General features: G+C 46.1%; 1 protein-coding gene across 2 annotated transcripts in view; it reads right to left on the reverse strand.

Moving 5' to 3' along the window:
• The window catches only part of Grin2a (glutamate ionotropic receptor NMDA type subunit 2A), a 404,218-nt gene extending 385,734 nt beyond the window's left edge, over window positions 1-18,484 (reverse strand). For both annotated transcript variants that reach the window (XM_052195339.1, XM_052195340.1), the window contains exon 1: window positions 18,023-18,484. In XM_052195339.1, the coding sequence (XP_052051299.1) occupies window positions 18,023-18,436 (414 nt within the window). In that variant the 5' untranslated portion in view covers window positions 18,437-18,484. The remainder of the gene's footprint in view (window positions 1-18,022) is intronic.
• Between the last annotated feature and the right edge of the window lie 212 nt (window positions 18,485-18,696).

Raw genomic sequence — 18,696 nt, forward strand, 5'->3', positions numbered from 1 at the left:
AACTCGTCCTGAAATACCTCAAAGTCATCAATACCTACATATTCCAGTGTCACACTCAGATGAAGCTGAAATGTGCCTCCTTTCCCCTGGAAACCACTGGCATTGCAAGTCCTCCACACAGTATCACAGGATGCAGAGTGTCCTGATTCCAGGACATAAGGAAGACATCCACAAGCAGAGCAAGGCCATGCGCCCCCACTGGGGCACACTCCACGCTGACCTCGAAAGGCTGTGATTGTGGGTTACACAATTGTTTTTATGCTTATACAAGTGACCACATCGTGCCTTCAGGTCAGAGATTGAAACAGAGAACTCTGGTTCAACCAAAATGGGAACAGGAAGTTTTGGGAGCTCCTGCCCTAGAAACTGAAGAGTCGAGATGGGAAGCACGGTACCTAGACAAACAGAAAATCAACTCCCAGGAGAAAGGTCAACAGGTACAGCAGGTAAATGGATAGAAGAAGCAGTTTCTAGTCCCATATTTTAGGAAAGGATATTTTCAAAAATGTAACCAGCCTCGCCTTTCCATCTTCAATAGTTGGTTTTAATTATCAACTTGACACCATCTAGAATCAGCTGGGAAGGAGTCTCCATGATGGACCGTCTCTACTGGGTTGACCTGTGCATGTGTCTGCATTACATTCATTGAGGTGCGAAGACCCGTCCACAGTGTAGGGCACCATTCCCAAAGAAAGGGATTCTCAACTGTGTAGGACTGGAAAGGGCTTAACAGCAACGTGAGTGCATGTATTCACCGCTCTCTGCTCATGACTGCAAGTGTCATGTCCTGCCCCCATGACCTCCCTGAAGTGGATGATAACCCGAAACCCTTTATCATGTAAGTTGCTTTTGTTAGCATGCTTTAACACAGCAACAGGAAATTTAAAACATTATCTCTGAGCATAACTAACATTAAGCCATCATGGGTCCTGGACTGTCTTCCTGCATACGCACCAGCATAAAGGACACATCGCTCTCAATAACATCCACATCCTACACCCATCTCATGTGTTCTTACGATGCTGGAATGCTGGCACACATTCGTCACCCCAGAACTCAGGAGGCAGAAGCAGGTAGATCTCAGCTGTAAGGCAAGCCTGAACTACAAAGCAAAACTCTATGTCAGAAAACCAAAGGCTGGAGGTGTGGCCCAGTGGGAGAGCACTTGCCTAACAAGCACAAGACCTAGAGTCTGATTCTCAGCACTGTGAAAGAAATAAACTAATGAAATACTTTGGTTTCTATTGTGATTGTCTACAGCCTCTAGATCCAAAAGCATCTGTTTCCCTATCTCCAGACACTAGAAGACTCACACCTGGCACAGGCTCTAGGATTCGGCAAAAGAAATGCCTTGTCTGATTGGCTCATAGTCACGGTCAGGTACTGTATTTCTCATGCTGGTAACCTCAAGCCCTAGCTCCTCATGCTGCTATTATTTAAACCTTAACTCAAGGGGAAGGGGAGATAGCTGGGTGGGTAAAGCCCTTACCTCACAAGCACAGAGACCTGAATTCAGATCCCCAGCCTCCACATAACAGCCTGACATGATAGCCATGCACATGTAATCTTGGCACCGAGGAACCAGAAATAGGCAGACTCCTGAAACCTGTTGGCCAGGAAATCTAGCCAAATCAGCAAGTTCCAGTGAGAGATTCTTTTGGACAGGTAAGTGGAAAAGTGGCTGAGGACAGATACATGACATTAACCTTCAGTCGCCATGCATGCACAGGCACAGACACATACACCTGCATGTATATGTGCAAACACACACTGTGCACATACTCGCCTGTGTGTACATATGTACACACACACACATTCACAGGCACCTACATGCACATGTGAACACATAGACCACACACACACACACACACACACACACACATACACACTCACTCATCTCAATATAGAGCACTACAGAATATAGTTGCTCCCATGGAAGGTTCCTCTCACTCCTTTACATGTGAAGCCTTTATGTGTCTTTCTAGTGAAAGGAACAAAATTGAGGTACATATTCTCACAAAATGCCACAAGGCCTGTAACCTGAGCCCCCTGTGGTCACACTGGGACATGACTCCTTATCTAGCCCCCTGTCCAGCCCCACAGATGATTCTCTGCTGGGAAGCCATCCATTTTACAGCAAATTTAGAAACAGATACAGCTACAGAGACAAGATCTGGGCAAGACCTTGTACTAAGATGGACAGCCACAAAACCCTGACAGCCTTCAAAATAGTTATTAGTTTTTAAAACTTGAAATTCTTCTACTGTACTTGGAATCCATCATTATCTGAAGTTTTTTCCCCATTCACACAATAATAACTGTAAAAGAGGTTGAAACACACAACCTGGGAACATAAAAACTAAATAAAAATGCGTGTCACTATGTTTGACTGAGAGCGGATCCTCCCCAGGCCCTTAAGGTAGCACGTGTCACCTATCTCTAGAACCCATCTTCTTAGAAGAAATGACATGTACTTAGAGAAGAGTTCTAAGTACACACAGGCCTCGTGCTCACAGGACTGTGTTACACCAGAGATTTTTTTTTTCCAAAGTGTACTGTACTTCAGTATGCCTACGATAAACTGCCTGGTATCAGACTCTAGAAGTTGAACCAACACTGGCTACTGAGTCGGGCTGGAGTGATCTCTTTCTTGCCTTGGTGTTTGCAGAGACCCCACAACTGCATAAGTTGACATGCATGTGCTTTGCATATGAGGTATAAGGGGAAAGACTAGAAAGAAACCTAGCATCAGGCTGTGGTGGCGCAAGCCTTTAATCCCAGCACTTGGGAGGAGGTGGAGGCAGGCAGATTTCTGAGTTCGAGGCCAGCCTGGTCTACAGAGTGAGTTCCGGGACAACCAGGGCTTCACAGAGAAACCCTGTCTCAAAAAAGCCAAAAAGAAAAAGAAAAAAAGAAAAAGAAAGAAAGAAAGAAACGTAGCAAAGCGGTACCAACTCTCTGTAAATGGTAGGACTTAAACGTTTATTGTCTTTATACCCCTCTAACTTCACACTGTGCCTATGTTTGATTGATGGGTTGTGAGATTTTTCTTTTGTGTCCTGGTTTGGAGGGACGGGTTGTTCTAGTGTATGTGCATTTCTGAAATGGGGCCTTAAATCATGATTCTCCTGCCTCCACCTCCAAAATTCTAGTCCTGGGTGTACAGGCAAACACACGTGGCTGGTAGCCGTTTGAGCATGATCACGTGATTACGTGAACACGTGATTGCGTGAACACATGATTACGTGATTGCATGATCACATGATCACGTTCGGCTGGGAAGGCAGCCCAATGGTTGGGCATTGACACTCACTTAGCATCCTAAGGCCTGCCTCCCAGCTCCAGTTCTGAAGAGAAAAAAGAATAAACAGTGCTTAGCATTCTCATCGTTGTGAGGTAAACTCTTGCTTATCGACAAATGAGACTGTGATGCCAGGGTCTGCTTTGATGCACTGTGCTGTGGAGGAGTGGAGAGGGCAGGTGAAGATGCAGATGGAATCAGAATGGCAGTGCGTGGGCGTGGGACGCGTCATTCCGCTCTCTGCTTCTGAAATGGGCTCGAAAATGTCCATGATTTTAAAAAAAAAAAGTATGTTTTAATATTGCTAAATAGGAAAGAAGGGAAGAAGGGAAGTGGGGTGAGAATAAGAGGAAGAGGAGCAGTAAGAGGGGGAAAGGGAGAGGAAGGAGAGGAGAGAAGGGAGGGGATGAGGGAAGGAAAGAAAGAGGGAGGAGGGGACACGTTAGTGCCAACTAATAAAAGCAAAACCAGTATCGGTTTACTAAACTGCCACTTCAGCCATAAACTCGAGTCTTTCCAAGGCCAGTGTTAAAGTCTCCTGGGTCTCACCACATGCCTGGCCAATGACACGAGGACCCCGAAGATCACGTGCCTTTGCATGTAGCTGTGGGTTCGGCTGACGCTGCATCCCCTGGCCCTACAGAAATCTCAGCTTTGAAAGGATTCTCCTGGCAAAGCTCACCCCTACTCAGTCCTTGGACTCCAGGCCTATAAGGCAGTGTGGACTGTAAATAACACTCAGTCTTCAGGCAGGGCGACCCTAATCTGAAGAGAGAGGATAGAGTAGGAGCCACTCAGCCATTCGTGACAACAGAAAGCAGCCAAGAAGCTCAGTGGTTTTCGGTTGGAAGAAATGCCATCCTGAGGAAAACTTGAGAGCAATCAAATGTCACCCATGCCTGGCAGACTTGGGAAACCGGGTAAGGGGAGAGAAAGTCTCTGGCTGAAAGTGGCTTCCAGTATACCAGCCTTCTCTGCCTGTGGCACATCCTTGGGTATAGCAGAAGGTGACCTGCTTGGCATCAGGTCTAAGCACACTCAGAGATTTCTAGATTCAACGGCCCCTCCCTGCTCTGCCATGTCACTGTAGCCTCTGGACTACACTGAGGTGTCACATGATGCCAGACTGTAGTTCTAAGTCTCCACCAGCTGGGTTAGGAGTTACACCACATGTCCACAGAACATTTTCACCCAAAATGCAGTTTCAAAACTATGAAGTAGGCTGGAAAGATGGCTCAGCAGTTAAGAGCATTTACTGCTTTAACAGATGATCCTAATTCAATACCCTGGATCCACATAGGAACCTGACAACTACCTGTAACTTCTTATTCTATACCCTCCTCTGGCATCTAAGGGCATTGCACACACATGGTACACATATGTGCATGCAGGTGCCCATATATACACATTAAAATAAAAATAATTCATTTACATTATAAGAAATTGAAACATTATCAAACCAGCAAATGCAGTAGTCTCCACTTATTTGGGACACAGTCAAGTCATTTAAGAGATGCCTGACACCATGAATAGCACTTGTATATATTAACAAGCCTTGAATATACCATGTGTTTTCCTTATATGTATATACCTAGGAAAAATTTAATATTTACTTTAGGAACAGTAGGAGACTAGCAACAAAAACTAAATAAATTGGAGCACATGTCAATACTCTATAACAGAAACTATATAAACTTGGTTATCTCTTCATTCTCTCTTGCACACACACAAAACAGATAATCAGGTGATGGTCACAATGAAAACAGAAGCTAAGGAATAACTAACATGTAGGCAACACACACACATACACACACACACACACACACACACAGGCACCAATACAGTGGGGAAAATGACTGGTTTCTAACCAGAAAATACAGAACAGGAGATGACATGGCTTTGTCACATCACTTGGGACAACACATGATGTTAACCCTAACCCAACACTTATTTCTGGAATTCTCTGCTTATATTTCTCAAACCACAATTGTCTAAATAATGGAAAGTACAGAAGGGGAGACAGCAAGGTAAGTGGGGGACACTGTGACTCAGTTCTCGGAAGAGCTATTGCATGGTCATTGGAGGGTCTGGGAATCCCTGAACTCACACCTGTTGTAGTTGCCTGCAGGAGATAAGAACACTTGTAAGGAGTCCGGGTGTCTTCATCAGAGGATAAAGCGGCCCATACATATGACCTATATCACTTCACACTTACCTTAAACTTGAACGATTGTGTGAACCAAGTACTTTCTGTTTCTTGTCAACTTGACACAGAATTGTCTATGGCTGGGAAATCATAATGAAGAAAATGCCTCTGTAAATGGTCTAGAAGCGAGTTTGTGGGGTGTTTCCTTAATTGGTGGATGGTATGGGAAGACCCAGATAACTAGAGGCGGTACCACCCCCGAGCAGGGGTCCTGGGTGGTATGAGAAGGCAGGCAGGGCCGTTGGGAGCAAGCCAGTAAACAGCATTCTTCCACAGCTGCTGCCTCATTCTGCCTCAGGGTTCGTGCCTTCAGTTCCTGCCCTGACTTCCTGCATGCATTGCATAAATTAAATTAAATAGACTCTTCCCTCCTCAAGTTTGGTGCTAGTGTTTTATCATGGCAATAGAAACCCCAATGGATACATGCACATGACAGAGTGAGTTTATCTTGTTTGGGCAAAGTAGGCTTTGTAAGAGCCTATGGAAGTAGCTGAAGAGAAGGCTTAGGGTTAAGAGCATTTGCTCCTTTTAGAGAGGACCCAAGTTCAATTCCCAGTTCACATGCTGGATGGCTCAACTCCAACCATAGGAGATGCAACGCCTTCTTCTGCCCTCCCCCAGGCACTGCACATACCCACATAGACATACGCAAAATTATTTTTCTTAATCTATAAAAAGTAAAAAATCAACAGATAGCAATAAACTGCACTCAAGTCAGAGGAGCTCTTTTTAATATATAAAGTTCAGAAAGAATTACAGGTGGAAATAGCAGCTATTCCAACTCATACTTTTCCTCTTCAAACCAGTAACTGAGATAGATAAGGGGGATCTGGAAATGTGCTATTTTTTAATTAATTAAACAACTTCTTTCTCAATGTTGCATTGAATTTTATGGATTCAAATGAACAGTTAAAACATATCCTAACTAAGTATAATGATGCATGCCTATGATCCCTGAATTTGGGAGCTAGAGTCACAGAATCAGGAGGTTATCCTTGGCTACAAGGTGATTTCAAGGTCAGCCTGGGCTACATTAGACTCTGTCAAAGAAAAGGGAGGAGAGAGAGGAGGAGGAGAAACAGAGGAGGGAGCAAAGGGGGAGAGGGAAAGAGGAAGAGGAAGGGGAGGAAAAAGAGGAAGAGGAAAGGAAGAAAACCATTTCCATCCTATGGGAAGGAATAAAATCTGAAGAGGAACTCATTCAGAAGGCAATTTCAGGTTGCTTCCTTTTCAGAGGTGGGGGAGGGGAGCTAGACCAAATAGACAGTAACAGAATACAATCAACATTTTCTGTAACAAGCAAATGTTCCAAATGCAGGGAATGCAACTGGAAGAAGAAGGGGTGGAGGGAAAAAGAGGAAGAGGAAAAGAAAGGAAGAAGAAGAAGAGGAGGAAAAGAAGAATTTGACAACTGAGAAAATCAAAATGGATCTATTCCTAGAATATAAGCATATACTATATTAAGAGATTAAAATATGAATACATATAAATAAGTGCTGATTACGTGGAAGCAACAGCAGTTAATAACCCAGAACACTGTTTCCATTGATGAACATGGTTGGGGCCACCAACCTGCCTGTTGACTTGTTTATGTGGCTGACACATACACAGGTTTCCACCTTTTCCAATTGTGTATGCCCTTTGCGAGGGTATAAAGACCTTTGGGGGTCAACGTGGGGATACGGGGATCAGATTCTTCCCCATACCAATCAAATCTAAATGGAGTCACTCGCACACTTGAAAAAGTGAATGTGTTGGATTTCATCCATATCCCAAGCCCTAAAGCACCCGGGTGCTAGGCTGTAAAAACAGATAAAGAGTTCAAGATATACAGAGTTTCAGAACAAGGGCAGGCAAGAGGCTCAGAACATAAAGGCGCTTGCGCCAAGTCTGATGGCCTGAACTCACTCCCTGGGACCCACACCACAGAGAGAGAGAAAGGGCTGCCATGAATTGTCCTTCAACCTCCAGTGACATACTCCCACCCACACGTGTACACACATTACCAATAAATAAATATAATAAAAAAAATTAGGAACCCCCGAGGTGGCCCAGCCTGGCTTTTACCCTATTCCTGACAGTCGCTGCTAGCTCAGTCTCATCCAGACAGACTGGTTCACAGACAGCATGGGCTAACCTCTAACTCCCTGTGCAACCAAGAACGACCTTAAACGTCTCATCTGTCTGCCTTTACCTTTAAAGTACTGGAATTACAGGTGTATGACATTACAAGAAGCTAGAGTTTATGCATTTTTAAAATATTGCATTGGTGAACAATGCATCTAGGAGTCAGGTTCAGTGTTCGTGCATCCAGTGTTTCTGGTCCTGGTGAGTTTGAAAAGCCATCTCGCCCTTTCCAAAAACAGTGCAAATTCTTCTTAACCCCACGGAAGATGTTGAGCAAAAGTGCTAGCTTTCACTTAGAAGCTGAACAGGCTCCACAGATTTGGTGTTTGTCCTTCATGGTGTCTGCAGTTAATACAAAGGCCAGCAAGACCGCTTCATGTCTCAGCAGGTGCTTGCTGCCCAGACTGGTGACCTGGGTGTGATCCCTGGGATCCACATGGTAGAAAGTGTGAAGTAATTCCCACAAGTTCACCAGCTGTTTCCTGACCATCACAGGTGTGCTGTGGCCTGTCCATGCCCATGCACATACACACAATAGACAGACAGACAGACAGATGAGAGATAGATAGATAGATAGATAGATAGATAGATAGATAGATAGATAGACAGATAGATAAGCTATTAAACACTCAATGTGTTGAATTTGCTGTAAGTAAAGATGAGGTAACCATCTACAAAAATTATAAAAATAAATGTTAACTGTGAAGAGAAGGTCCTGTTATTGGGTTGACTATATATTTCACTAGATAGATGGATAGATAGATAGATAGATAGATATCTCACATGTATACCTCAAATACACAGTTTTATTTTTATCAGTTAAAGCTGTTAGATGACCCTGCAATATGGCATAAGTTTATAATTTTAATTTTTAAAAAGGGTTTGGGGGCTGGAGAGATGGCTCAGCGGTTAAGAGCACTGACTGCTCTTCCGAAGGTCCTGAGTTCAAATCCCAGCAACCACATGGTGGCTCACCACCATCCGTAATGAGATCTGACATCCTCTTCTGGTGTGTCTGAAGACAGCTACAGTGTATTTACATAAAATAGATAAATAAATCTTTTTTTAAAAAAAGGGTTTGTATTTTAATCTCATCACCAGCATCTTAATCATGAAAGATAAGATAAGATAACCAATTTTTTAAACTCTGGTGACCATATTGGCAGTTGTCTATGTTGATGCTAGTCCCCAAAACTAAGTATATGATTGCTGAATTTGCAATCATGTACTTAGAAGGGAATTAAAATAAACAAAAGAATACAAACAATAAACCTCCGTTCTAGCTGTGTGATTCTGAACAAAGCCTGCAGGCCTCTGGGTCTTTACTTCCCCATCTGAACATAGAGAATCTTAATAGAGGATGTTTCTGGGGCTGCCAGGTTCCCCAGGTTCCCACTGAGTCATTAATCTCTGGCAGGGTTACATGAGAAATTCTATGCACCATTCGACACTGCGAGGCCCGATGCCCAGTACAGACATAAGGTCCAAGTGGGGGAGTCATTTAGTGCAAAGGTCAAAGACATCATCTCCTTGTCCAGCTGCTTCTGAATCACTCACATGTCACTTCCGGTTTACCGGTGTAAGAAGTAGAAGGATGGTTCATTTTTCAGAGGGAACTCAAGCCAGCTTCGGTCTGCCAGCTTAGGTCCAGATGCAGATGATCTGAGAACATTCGACCCCTGCTGGCACGCCTAAGCTGCCAGTGCACCCCAACTCTACACCCCTTCCACAAGAGAACCAAAAGTTTAGAGAAAATTACCACAGTTGAGCTTACCTAATGACCTGAAGACACATCCAACAGGCTTTACAATAAACAGCAAAGTGTAGACAGAGCCCACAGGTATGGGACTGGGTTTTGTTGAGAAGGAAGCAGGGGCTTGTTGCCAAAGGCAACAATCAGCACCCCAGCCATTCTTAGCTGGTATCTCGCCTCGGCAACATCATGGATAAACTTCCTTTCCCTACTGAGTGCCCAGTGCTCTTACCATGAAGCGGGGAATCTGTGCTTCTCATCCCAAGATGAAGTTAGCAGTGAGTCCCTGAGAGGGCAGAATTGGGTCCTGGCTGGCCTCTGGAGGAAGGCCATGCTGAACCCTTAGTTCTGTGAGAACTCAGCTCCAGTATCTCACAGGAAAATACCTTTAGAGACTTGCATCACTTTTAATCCCCCATTTGTAGTTGCTAAAAATACACATTGGTGAAAAAACTTAAGCACAAATGTGAACAGCGTGTGTTATATGTTAGGAATCGTTCAGGATGCGCCAGGCACTGACCAGAGACGCTCTTCAGCCTCCACCTCATTCAACGCTCAGAATCTGAGCCCCAGGTGCTAACGTTGGTCCACTGTGGTACTTTGTCGCCCACAGACTTGAGTATTTGAACATCTGGTCCCCAGTTAGTGGAACTATTTGGAAAGGTTATGGAGCCTTTAGGAGGCTGAGCCTAGCTGGAGGAAGTGGGTGAGCTTTGAGGTTTTATAACCTGGCCCCTCTCCCTCTCCCTCTCCCTCTCTCTTTCCCCCTTCTTTCTGTGTATGGATGAAGGTGACTAAGTTCCCAGCTTCCTGCTACTGCCGCGAGGAAAGCAGAACTGTCGCCGTGCCTCCCAGCCATGATGAATTTGGTCCCTATGTGAAATAAGCCTTTTCTTCCACTAAATTGCTTTTTATAGTGGCATTTTTATCGCAGTGACAGAAAAGCAGCTGATACACCCATTTTACAGATGAAGACAAGGTGGCTCATTCTTTAATGACCTCCACATTTGCGCAGCTACCAAGTGGTGAAGCCTGAATTTAAAGCCAGGTAATCTAACTCAAGAGCCAAAACACTAACCACTGGATCACAGCATTCTCTGAACCATTAAGACAGACACTCTTATGCCTACAGTATCACTACTTACATTTTGGTAAGCTGTTTGCCATTGTTTTCTTGGAGGCAGAGAAAACTTCCAGAACCAGAGGGGTCTTAGAGATGACATCAACCAGACTCTTACTTTGCAGAAGGAAGAAAAGGGATTGAGAAGATGAGGGGTTGTCCCAAGGCTACACAGGTATGTGGGGATGGAATTCAGGTCCTCACACTCTTGGCTAGAGGTTCTCTGAGCTTCTCCAACTCAAGCTACTTAATATCAGTACCCAGAGGGCTAGGCAGAACACAGTAGAAGGCCTGCACATAGCCAGGCAAATGTCTCTAGAGAATAATGCTGGCTGCGGCATGACAACACATGAACCATGAAGGAGCAGCCCCTGGGGAGATGGCCCAGTGGGTAAGAGCCCTTGCTGTGTAAGTGTGAGGACCTGAGTTCAAGTTCCCAGCACCTAAATAACAGTGCCTGTAACCCCAGCACTGGGGGTGGGCAGAAAGAGACTCAAGGCTTGATGGAGCCAGTCAAAAACGTGAGCTCTAGGGGCTGGAGAGATGGCTCAGCGGTTAAGAACACTGACTACTCTTCCAAAGGTCCTGAGTTCAAATCCCAGCAACCACATGGTGGCTCACAACCACCTGTAAAGAGATCTGACACCCTCTTCTGGTGTGTCTGAAGACAGCTACAGTGTACTTACATATCATAAATAAATAAATCTTAGGAAAAAAAAACAGGACTTGCCTTTAAAATTTTTTTTGTGAGCTCCAGATTCAGCAAGAGAATTAGTCTCAGGGAAATACTGTGAGGAGGCGACAGAGAGGGCAGACCATCAGACAGTCTCCTCTGACACGAGTGGAGTCTCACATAAAGAAAGGGAAAACAGGAAGGAGGAAGGAAGGAATGAAAGAAGGAAGGAAGGAAAGAATTATTAAAAGAGTATAGATATCTATTTTCCTCACAAGTATCAGAGGTTTTGATTCCAAAGTCTTCAGAACCAACCTCAATACAAAAAGTAGCAGTAAGGGGCCGAGAGAGAGAGAGAGAGAGAGAGAGAGAGAGAGAGAGAGAGAGAGAGAGAGAGAGCCTATCCTGTCAAAAGAAGATGGGTGGAGAGAATGACTTATCTTCAGCAAACGGTTGCCATGGAGAAGTGGCAGTGTGGCCAGGCCTTAGATTTTTTTTAAGCTATGATTTAAACTTTAAAGTGTTGGTAACTAATTGAAATTGGAAAGATAAAGGCTGTAGAGGTCTGAGTGTAACAAAACACCCAGTTAATGGCCCTTCGACAGCTTGCTCCTCAATGTGATGACCCCCCTTGCAAGATGAGTCAGTAGATGCCAGTGACTCTCATCACAGACCAAAGATCTGCTCTTGCTCCTCCCCTCCCTTCTCCTTCTCTCTCCCTCTCTGCTCCTCCCCCTCCCTCTCTACTCCACCTCTCCCTCTTCCCTCCCTTTTTTCCCATTCACTCAGATGGAGCAGCGGTTTCCATGGGAGGCGTCCAGAATGAAGACTAACACAGCTCTGAAGCGTAAGACCACAGCCACGAAGGGTCAAAGCCATTGCCAAGAAACCTGGGAACCATTTGGAGAGTTACTCATGCCTCCTGAGATGCTGCCTGCTGCTCCCGGGGGATTCACGTGGGAGGGAGGGAGTGGATGACTGCTTCTGACAGGGCTTCTCCATGTGGCTAGAGAGAGGCTTTCCACCCTCCCCAGTTCCCTGCGATGCCTCAGCAGCGCTGAGTGGGATCCTCTGACACTCAGATCTACATGTCTGCCCTTTCCCTGAGCCTTGGGTGTTTAATGGGGACCGCCAATCACACACATCCAACTCAGGAGCTGCCAGGTTGCAAGAGCATTAACTGCCCCTGCCTACCACTGAGTTGTCACTTAACATTCTTCCAAGGGCTTTCACATACAAGCCCTAACTCATGCTAGTACCCAGGGTGGCTAGTAATTATCTCCCGTTCAAGAAACAGTGTTGGCACACATGTATGAAATCAGTCCCCACTTAGAAAACAAAAGAGCCCTGAAGTATACTGCGACAGATTTGTCCATCTGGAAACTACAGCGAGCTGGGGCCAGGACCAATGACTTCATGGATTCAATCAGCAAACACTTACCAAGTAACCACGGTGAAGGGCATTGTCCAGGCAGGTCCACCCACAGCCCACCGTGACTGTGTAGACACGGAGGAAAGGAAGGACTGCTCAGCCAAGTACAGTCTGAACACTCTGCGGTCATTTAAACCAGACTCAAGCATCCCATTTACTACAAGGAAAAGTCCCAAGAATATATAATCAAGTTTTTAAAACATAAAAGCAGGTTGGGAAATAAAACTGGCTCAAAACCACAGGGAACATATTCAAGTCTCTTCCTTCTGCTGCCTCTAAGACACAAAATGTATACAGGTGTTTCCATTTTTTTTTCATTTATACAGTATTGCTTAGGAATAAAGAAAAACAAGAAATCTAAAGAACAGAGGACTGGGTCAGGAAGATGGCTCAGCCGAACCTTAGCTCCCTCTCCCAGAACCACGAGAAAAGTCTGGTGTACACACTGGTAATCCTGTAACTCCCACAAAAAGATGGGAAGCAGAGAAAAGAGACAGGAGCATCATGTGAGCTCAGGGGCCACTGCCCCACTGCCCCACTGCCCCACTGCCCCACTGCCCCACTGCCCCACTGCCCCACTGCCATAGGGTATGAACTGTGGCAGGAGTCAGGTGAAGGGGAGAACTGACCCCCAAAAAGTTGTCCTCTGACTTCCACAGACGTGCATATACACACCCAGCAGTCTCACACACACACACACACACACAGCAATCACACAGTCACACATATACACATACAGTCACACATATACACATAGTCACAGATATAGGCACACACACATAAATACATACACAGTCACACAGACAAAGTCACAGACACAGTCACACAGACACAGATACATTCACACACACAGTCACTCATTCACACAGTCACACATACATACAGAGAGTCACACATAGACGCATATGCATACAAACACAAAAATATTAGATAATGAAAAACCAAAGATACAGAGGAGCCCCTAAAAATGCATGAACTGAAAGGTTAGAGAGGGAACTGGGGTGCAGCTCAGTGCAGAGCACAGGCCGAGAGAGCAAGCACAGCTTCCATTCCCAACCCCTGGAAAGGAACCAGAGAAGAAAGGGATGGGAAAAGGCAAGAGCCACAGTTTCAAGGAGGAAGATCCAAGCATGTGATCCAAGCATGTGATCCAAGCATGTGATCCAAGCATGTGATCCAAGCATGTGATCCAAGCATGTGATCCAAGCATGTGATCCAAGCATGTGATCCAAGCATGTGATCCAAACATGTGATCCAAGCATGTGATCCAAGCATGTGATCCAAGCATGTGATCCAAGCATGTGATCCAAGCATGTGATCCAAGCATGTGATCCAAGCATGTGATCCACAGGGGGACGGAGCTGGCACAGGCCATGTGAGCACAGGCATTACCACCCGCAGGGAGAGCAGGCAGCAAGATGGCGCCACTACCCACGGACAAGGCTGGGCCGTCCGCACCCATCCCAGGAGTTGCAACCCAGGTGGCCCCTGCCTGTGTGGAGGAACCATACGGAAGTCCCCAACATAGATGTGTGCAGTCTACACTATAGGCCAAGAAGAGAAAGAAGAAAGTTCCTGACTGAGCTGTTGCTAGGAATCCTGGTTTAGAAAGATGGTCTTTGTCCCTCAACAACTGGAGAGGGGGCTGTCCCTGAATCTGTTGCCTGCCTATGGATCCCATTTCCCTAACTGGTCTGCCTAGTCTGGCCTCAGTGAGCCAGGAACCACTAGTCCTGCAGTGACTTGATGTGCCAGGGGGAGGGGGCGGGGTGGGGGATGGCAGGGGAGGAATACAAAGAAAAGGGGGAAAGAACCACTATCCTGTGCTGAGGGTGCAGCTTGGTAGGAGAGCACTTTCTTAGCACACATCCGGCCCTGGCTTTCAGTCCCAACACCACAGGTTCTATTTACATATGTAAATATATATGTAACATATATATATGTTACAAATATATATATGTGCACAAATATATATGTATGTATCAATTAAAACCAAAAGTAAAGAGAGCTATCAATGTAAGGGAGAGTGTGGGAGGGGCTGGGGAGGGAATCGGCAGGGGTTGGAGAAAGAAAATAAAGTGATGTAATTCTATTTCAATTAAAAATAAAATTCATTTGCTCTGAAAATAAGTTCATCGAGAAAATACAAAGCGTAGGGAGGCTTGGATGAGTTGTGATGAGAGTTTCATCTACCCCAAACTTAATGTTCACCTCTCAGTTAGTTAATGACACTGCAAGCCTACTTACCCTCTGACACCACTCAAAACAATGCCTCCACAGCAAGTTAAATTAACACTTCGAACACCTGTCACTTGACACCACTGCATTTAGTGTGGTCTCAAACCTGTGGGTTGAGATCCCCCAAGCAACCCTTTCACATTGAAAACCATAGATATTCACATTATGATCCATAGTTGTAAAGTAACAACAAAAATAATTTTAGTGTTGGGGCCACCTCAGCATCAGGAGCCATACTGAAGGATCACAGAGTCAGGTAGGCTAAGAACGACTGGCATAAACCTTGTTCAAGGGTGAAGGAGACTGAGAGAAAGGTAAAATGTGGTGTGTGCCTGGAGTCTTGAGCCTGTACGTGTGATGTGTGTGTGTGTGTGTGTGTGTGTGTGTGTGTGTGTGTGTGTTCCTTTTCTCTGATAACCAACTATTAACACATTGTCAAATGGAAAGACCATATGTGTGTCCAGGGGGACCTTACCCAATGGGAGTCCTCTTATCGGGTCTTTATAGTCTGGGGAGGTTGAGGCTTTTGATCACAATACTGTCTGCACACCTAAGTGAGGAAGTTTAAGACAACATCCCATGACTGGTTCCATAAAGCTAAATAAAGTCCATGTATGTTAAGCAGTAACACAAGCGGGTGGTAAAGAGCCACGCCAAACACGCATTCCTGATGAAGGAACAGCTGCCTGCATCTCAGACAACTTCTTTCCTTTTCAAACACATCCAGGTTTCTCCAAACCCACTCCTCCCCGTACCACCTGCCCCTCCTCTGCATGAGACCCAGGGTGACCCAGTGATCTCCTCCATCTCCCTCCATGTCCAATACAATCAGAGCTGTGGAAATCTCTCCTAGACTGACTCTGGGAAGCCCCAGTTCTGTGAGAACCCAGCCCTCTGATGTGCCGGTGTGCTTCTATCCTCTCTTCTTCCTGCTGTCTGATCTCTCTCTGGTCTTGTCCTCTCTGGAAATGTCCATACACATCACCCTCTTTCCATTCCCTGGTCCTTTTCTTCATCTTAAGAGCACTCTTAAGAAGATACTATGACAGCAAGCTTGCCAGAGACCACTATTCTAGGGATCAAGGCGTGCTCACATTGGGGTTGGGTGAATCAAGAGAGACCCTTCCCAACATATTTGCCACCTCATAGTCAAAAGAAATATCCAAATGCAACACAATGCTTCCAATCTCAAACCACAATCCCAGGCCACCTGGGAGCAGAATTCTCTGATGACTCTCACTGTGTAGTCCTGGTGGGCCTGGAACTCAGGTCTGTCTGCTGAATGCTGGGTAAGGTATACACTTTTTCACCTATTTTTTTTTTAACATTCCCTGCTACATCTGTTCATTTTATGTGCTATTTCTATAGTTAAAGCCTTTAGAATGGAAGGTCAATGGTGATACTTAGATCTCACCATCCAATCCCTTTTCCACTCAACTAACTAGGAACCACCATTCTCCCTCTTGGTGCCTCTTGAGAAAGGTGATATCTTCTCAACTGTGTAAGTCCTCTAGGCTGATTCACTGTCTCCCCCAAACCCATGGCTTGGTACCTCATATGTAATAAAACTAATGTCTTGCTCCTTTTAAATAAGGAGTGATAATGTTAAAGGTTAGGTTTGATTTTCCTGGATCACAGTTTGAGAACAGAAGAACGGGCTTCTATTTTCATCATCCACTGTGTGGTCTTGGTGAAGTCTCAACAAGTCCTGTGCTTCAACCACTTTGTCTGAGAGTTTCAAGGTGTTCCAGTAAGTCTAAAACTCTACACAGTTCTGACATGGCCAGAACACTGTAAGCAGAGTCCAGCCGTCCCCTACTTTCATTATACCAGCGAAGGAGCCCTCCAAAACAGAGGGGTGTGGAACCCCCCATGAAGACCCGGCTAGACAAGGGCTATTTGGAATCAATGTTCAATCAGACGCTGGCTCAGCCATGTGCTTTCACTGCTTGGGCCACAGCCCGGGAGACCCAGGAGGAGCTGTCCGGAGCACTGAGCAGAGCGGAAGCTCCTGTGATGAACAGCAGTGGTTTAAGACAAACAAAAGGAAAGTGCTGCGACAAATACCCACCCATTCCTCCAGGTTAGCCCGCTACCTAAGGCGCATTCTCCAAAGTCTCCAGCACTGTACACAAGTACCCCACAGCCTTCCTGAAGCTTCTGTGGAGTTGCAGCACATGAACTCAGTAGCTGCTCCTAATCTCTCTCTCTCTCTCTCTCTCTCTCTCTCTCTCTCTCTCTCTCTCTCTCTCTCTCTCTCTCTCTCATTTCTCCCTCAAAGCTTTCTTTCCTCTCTTGACTTCAGCAGCATCATTCCTAAGAAGCTCTCCTAACAACCCCCGCAGCCTTCAAACCTCTCCTCCAAACCAGTGCTCTGAAGAGCTGCTGTCCAAAGAAAGCTGAGAAAGTCAGACATGTTTTCTTTCATCTCTGAAATTCAACTTCCATACCAAGGTCCGTCTTCCAGAACCTTCCATCTGAAAATCTCTGGAAGCCCTGTAGTGAAGTTGTCAGCCCACATGAGAGCTACAGAAGGAACCCTCCAGGCTCTCCAACGCTCTGGGCCTGGAGTTATTTCCCTGCATGCACTCCTCCCTCCTTAGAGGCAGAGTTTCGCCCACATGCCTCTAGCCCTGGGTTTCTCGGGCTCCCACCTCCACTCCTCAAGTCTGGGCCAGCACGAATCTGTCCCCTTTTTCCTTGTTCTAAAAACCTCAATACCCATCCTTAGGTTCTGTTTGTTTGTTTGTTGTTTGTTTTAGTAGTAGCAGGTGTAATCACTTTACCAAAGAGAGAAAAGTGGAAATTCTGGTAAACCTGACACTGTAGGAATACAGCCCACACTTGCTTTTGAGCTCCTTGAAAACATTCAAACATTCCATCACCACCCACTGGCCTACTGTTGTGTTTTCTGTGCTTACCCTGGAACACCAAGGTGCTTCTGAGTGAGCACCCCATCTTCAAAACCAAAACCAAAGGGCGTTTCCATCATGTCAGGGTCAGAGAGACACAAAGCAATTCTCAGAAAGGCCAGAGGCCACTTAACCTCCTTACATGTTGAGCAGACACTTAGGGCGCCCTAGGCACCCCACCCCACCCCACCCCCGTGGTGGCCGCCATTAATAGAACCACCCCTCCAGGACCCTGGCAGTCCATCTCCTCTGGGCCTTACCTTGTCAGCCATGATCATCGATGCACCCCCATGAATGCCCAAGATGGGGATGAGAGTCTGTGAGGAGATAAAATCCAGCATCTGAGCCACAGCCTCTTGGTCCGTATCATCTCCAAACACCAAGCCGTGGATGCGCGCCCCGGACATGAGGTCGCACACATGCGTGATGAGGCTCTTAGGGTCAGTGCGGTTCATCAATAACGCCACCACGTTCACATCCAGGGGCAAGCCGGTTGCCTGCTCCGGGCCCCACAGATTTCGAAGTTCACGTTCTGTCACGTCGTGGCTGTGACCCAGCAGCACTGCAATGTTCAGCGCTGGAGGACCCTTCTCCGCCGCCGCGTTCTGCGCCGGACCGCGCCAGACCAGAAGGGCCGGCAGTACCAGCAAGGTCCAGTAGCCCAGTCTACCCATGGTCGCCACTTAGGGTCCCTGTAAGGTGGAGGAGAGCGAGAGGCGGGTGGTGGTCAGTAAAGGGCCCAGGAGACAGGATAGACTGCCCCTGCACCCGCTCTGAGAGTCGAATGTGAAACCCGACCCCAGCACTGGCCGCTTTTGTCACTCTTTGGAGTACTCATCGCTGATGCCATCCACATTCTTCGACCCATGTCCATCTCCACGTATCAGTCCAATCCGAGTTATTTCGCCATCCCTGCCTCCAAGCCCATCCTGGC

This window comes from Apodemus sylvaticus, chromosome 10, assembly GCF_947179515.1.
Source record: "Apodemus sylvaticus chromosome 10, mApoSyl1.1, whole genome shotgun sequence".
NCBI classification, from domain to species: Eukaryota; Metazoa; Chordata; class Mammalia; order Rodentia; family Muridae; genus Apodemus; species Apodemus sylvaticus.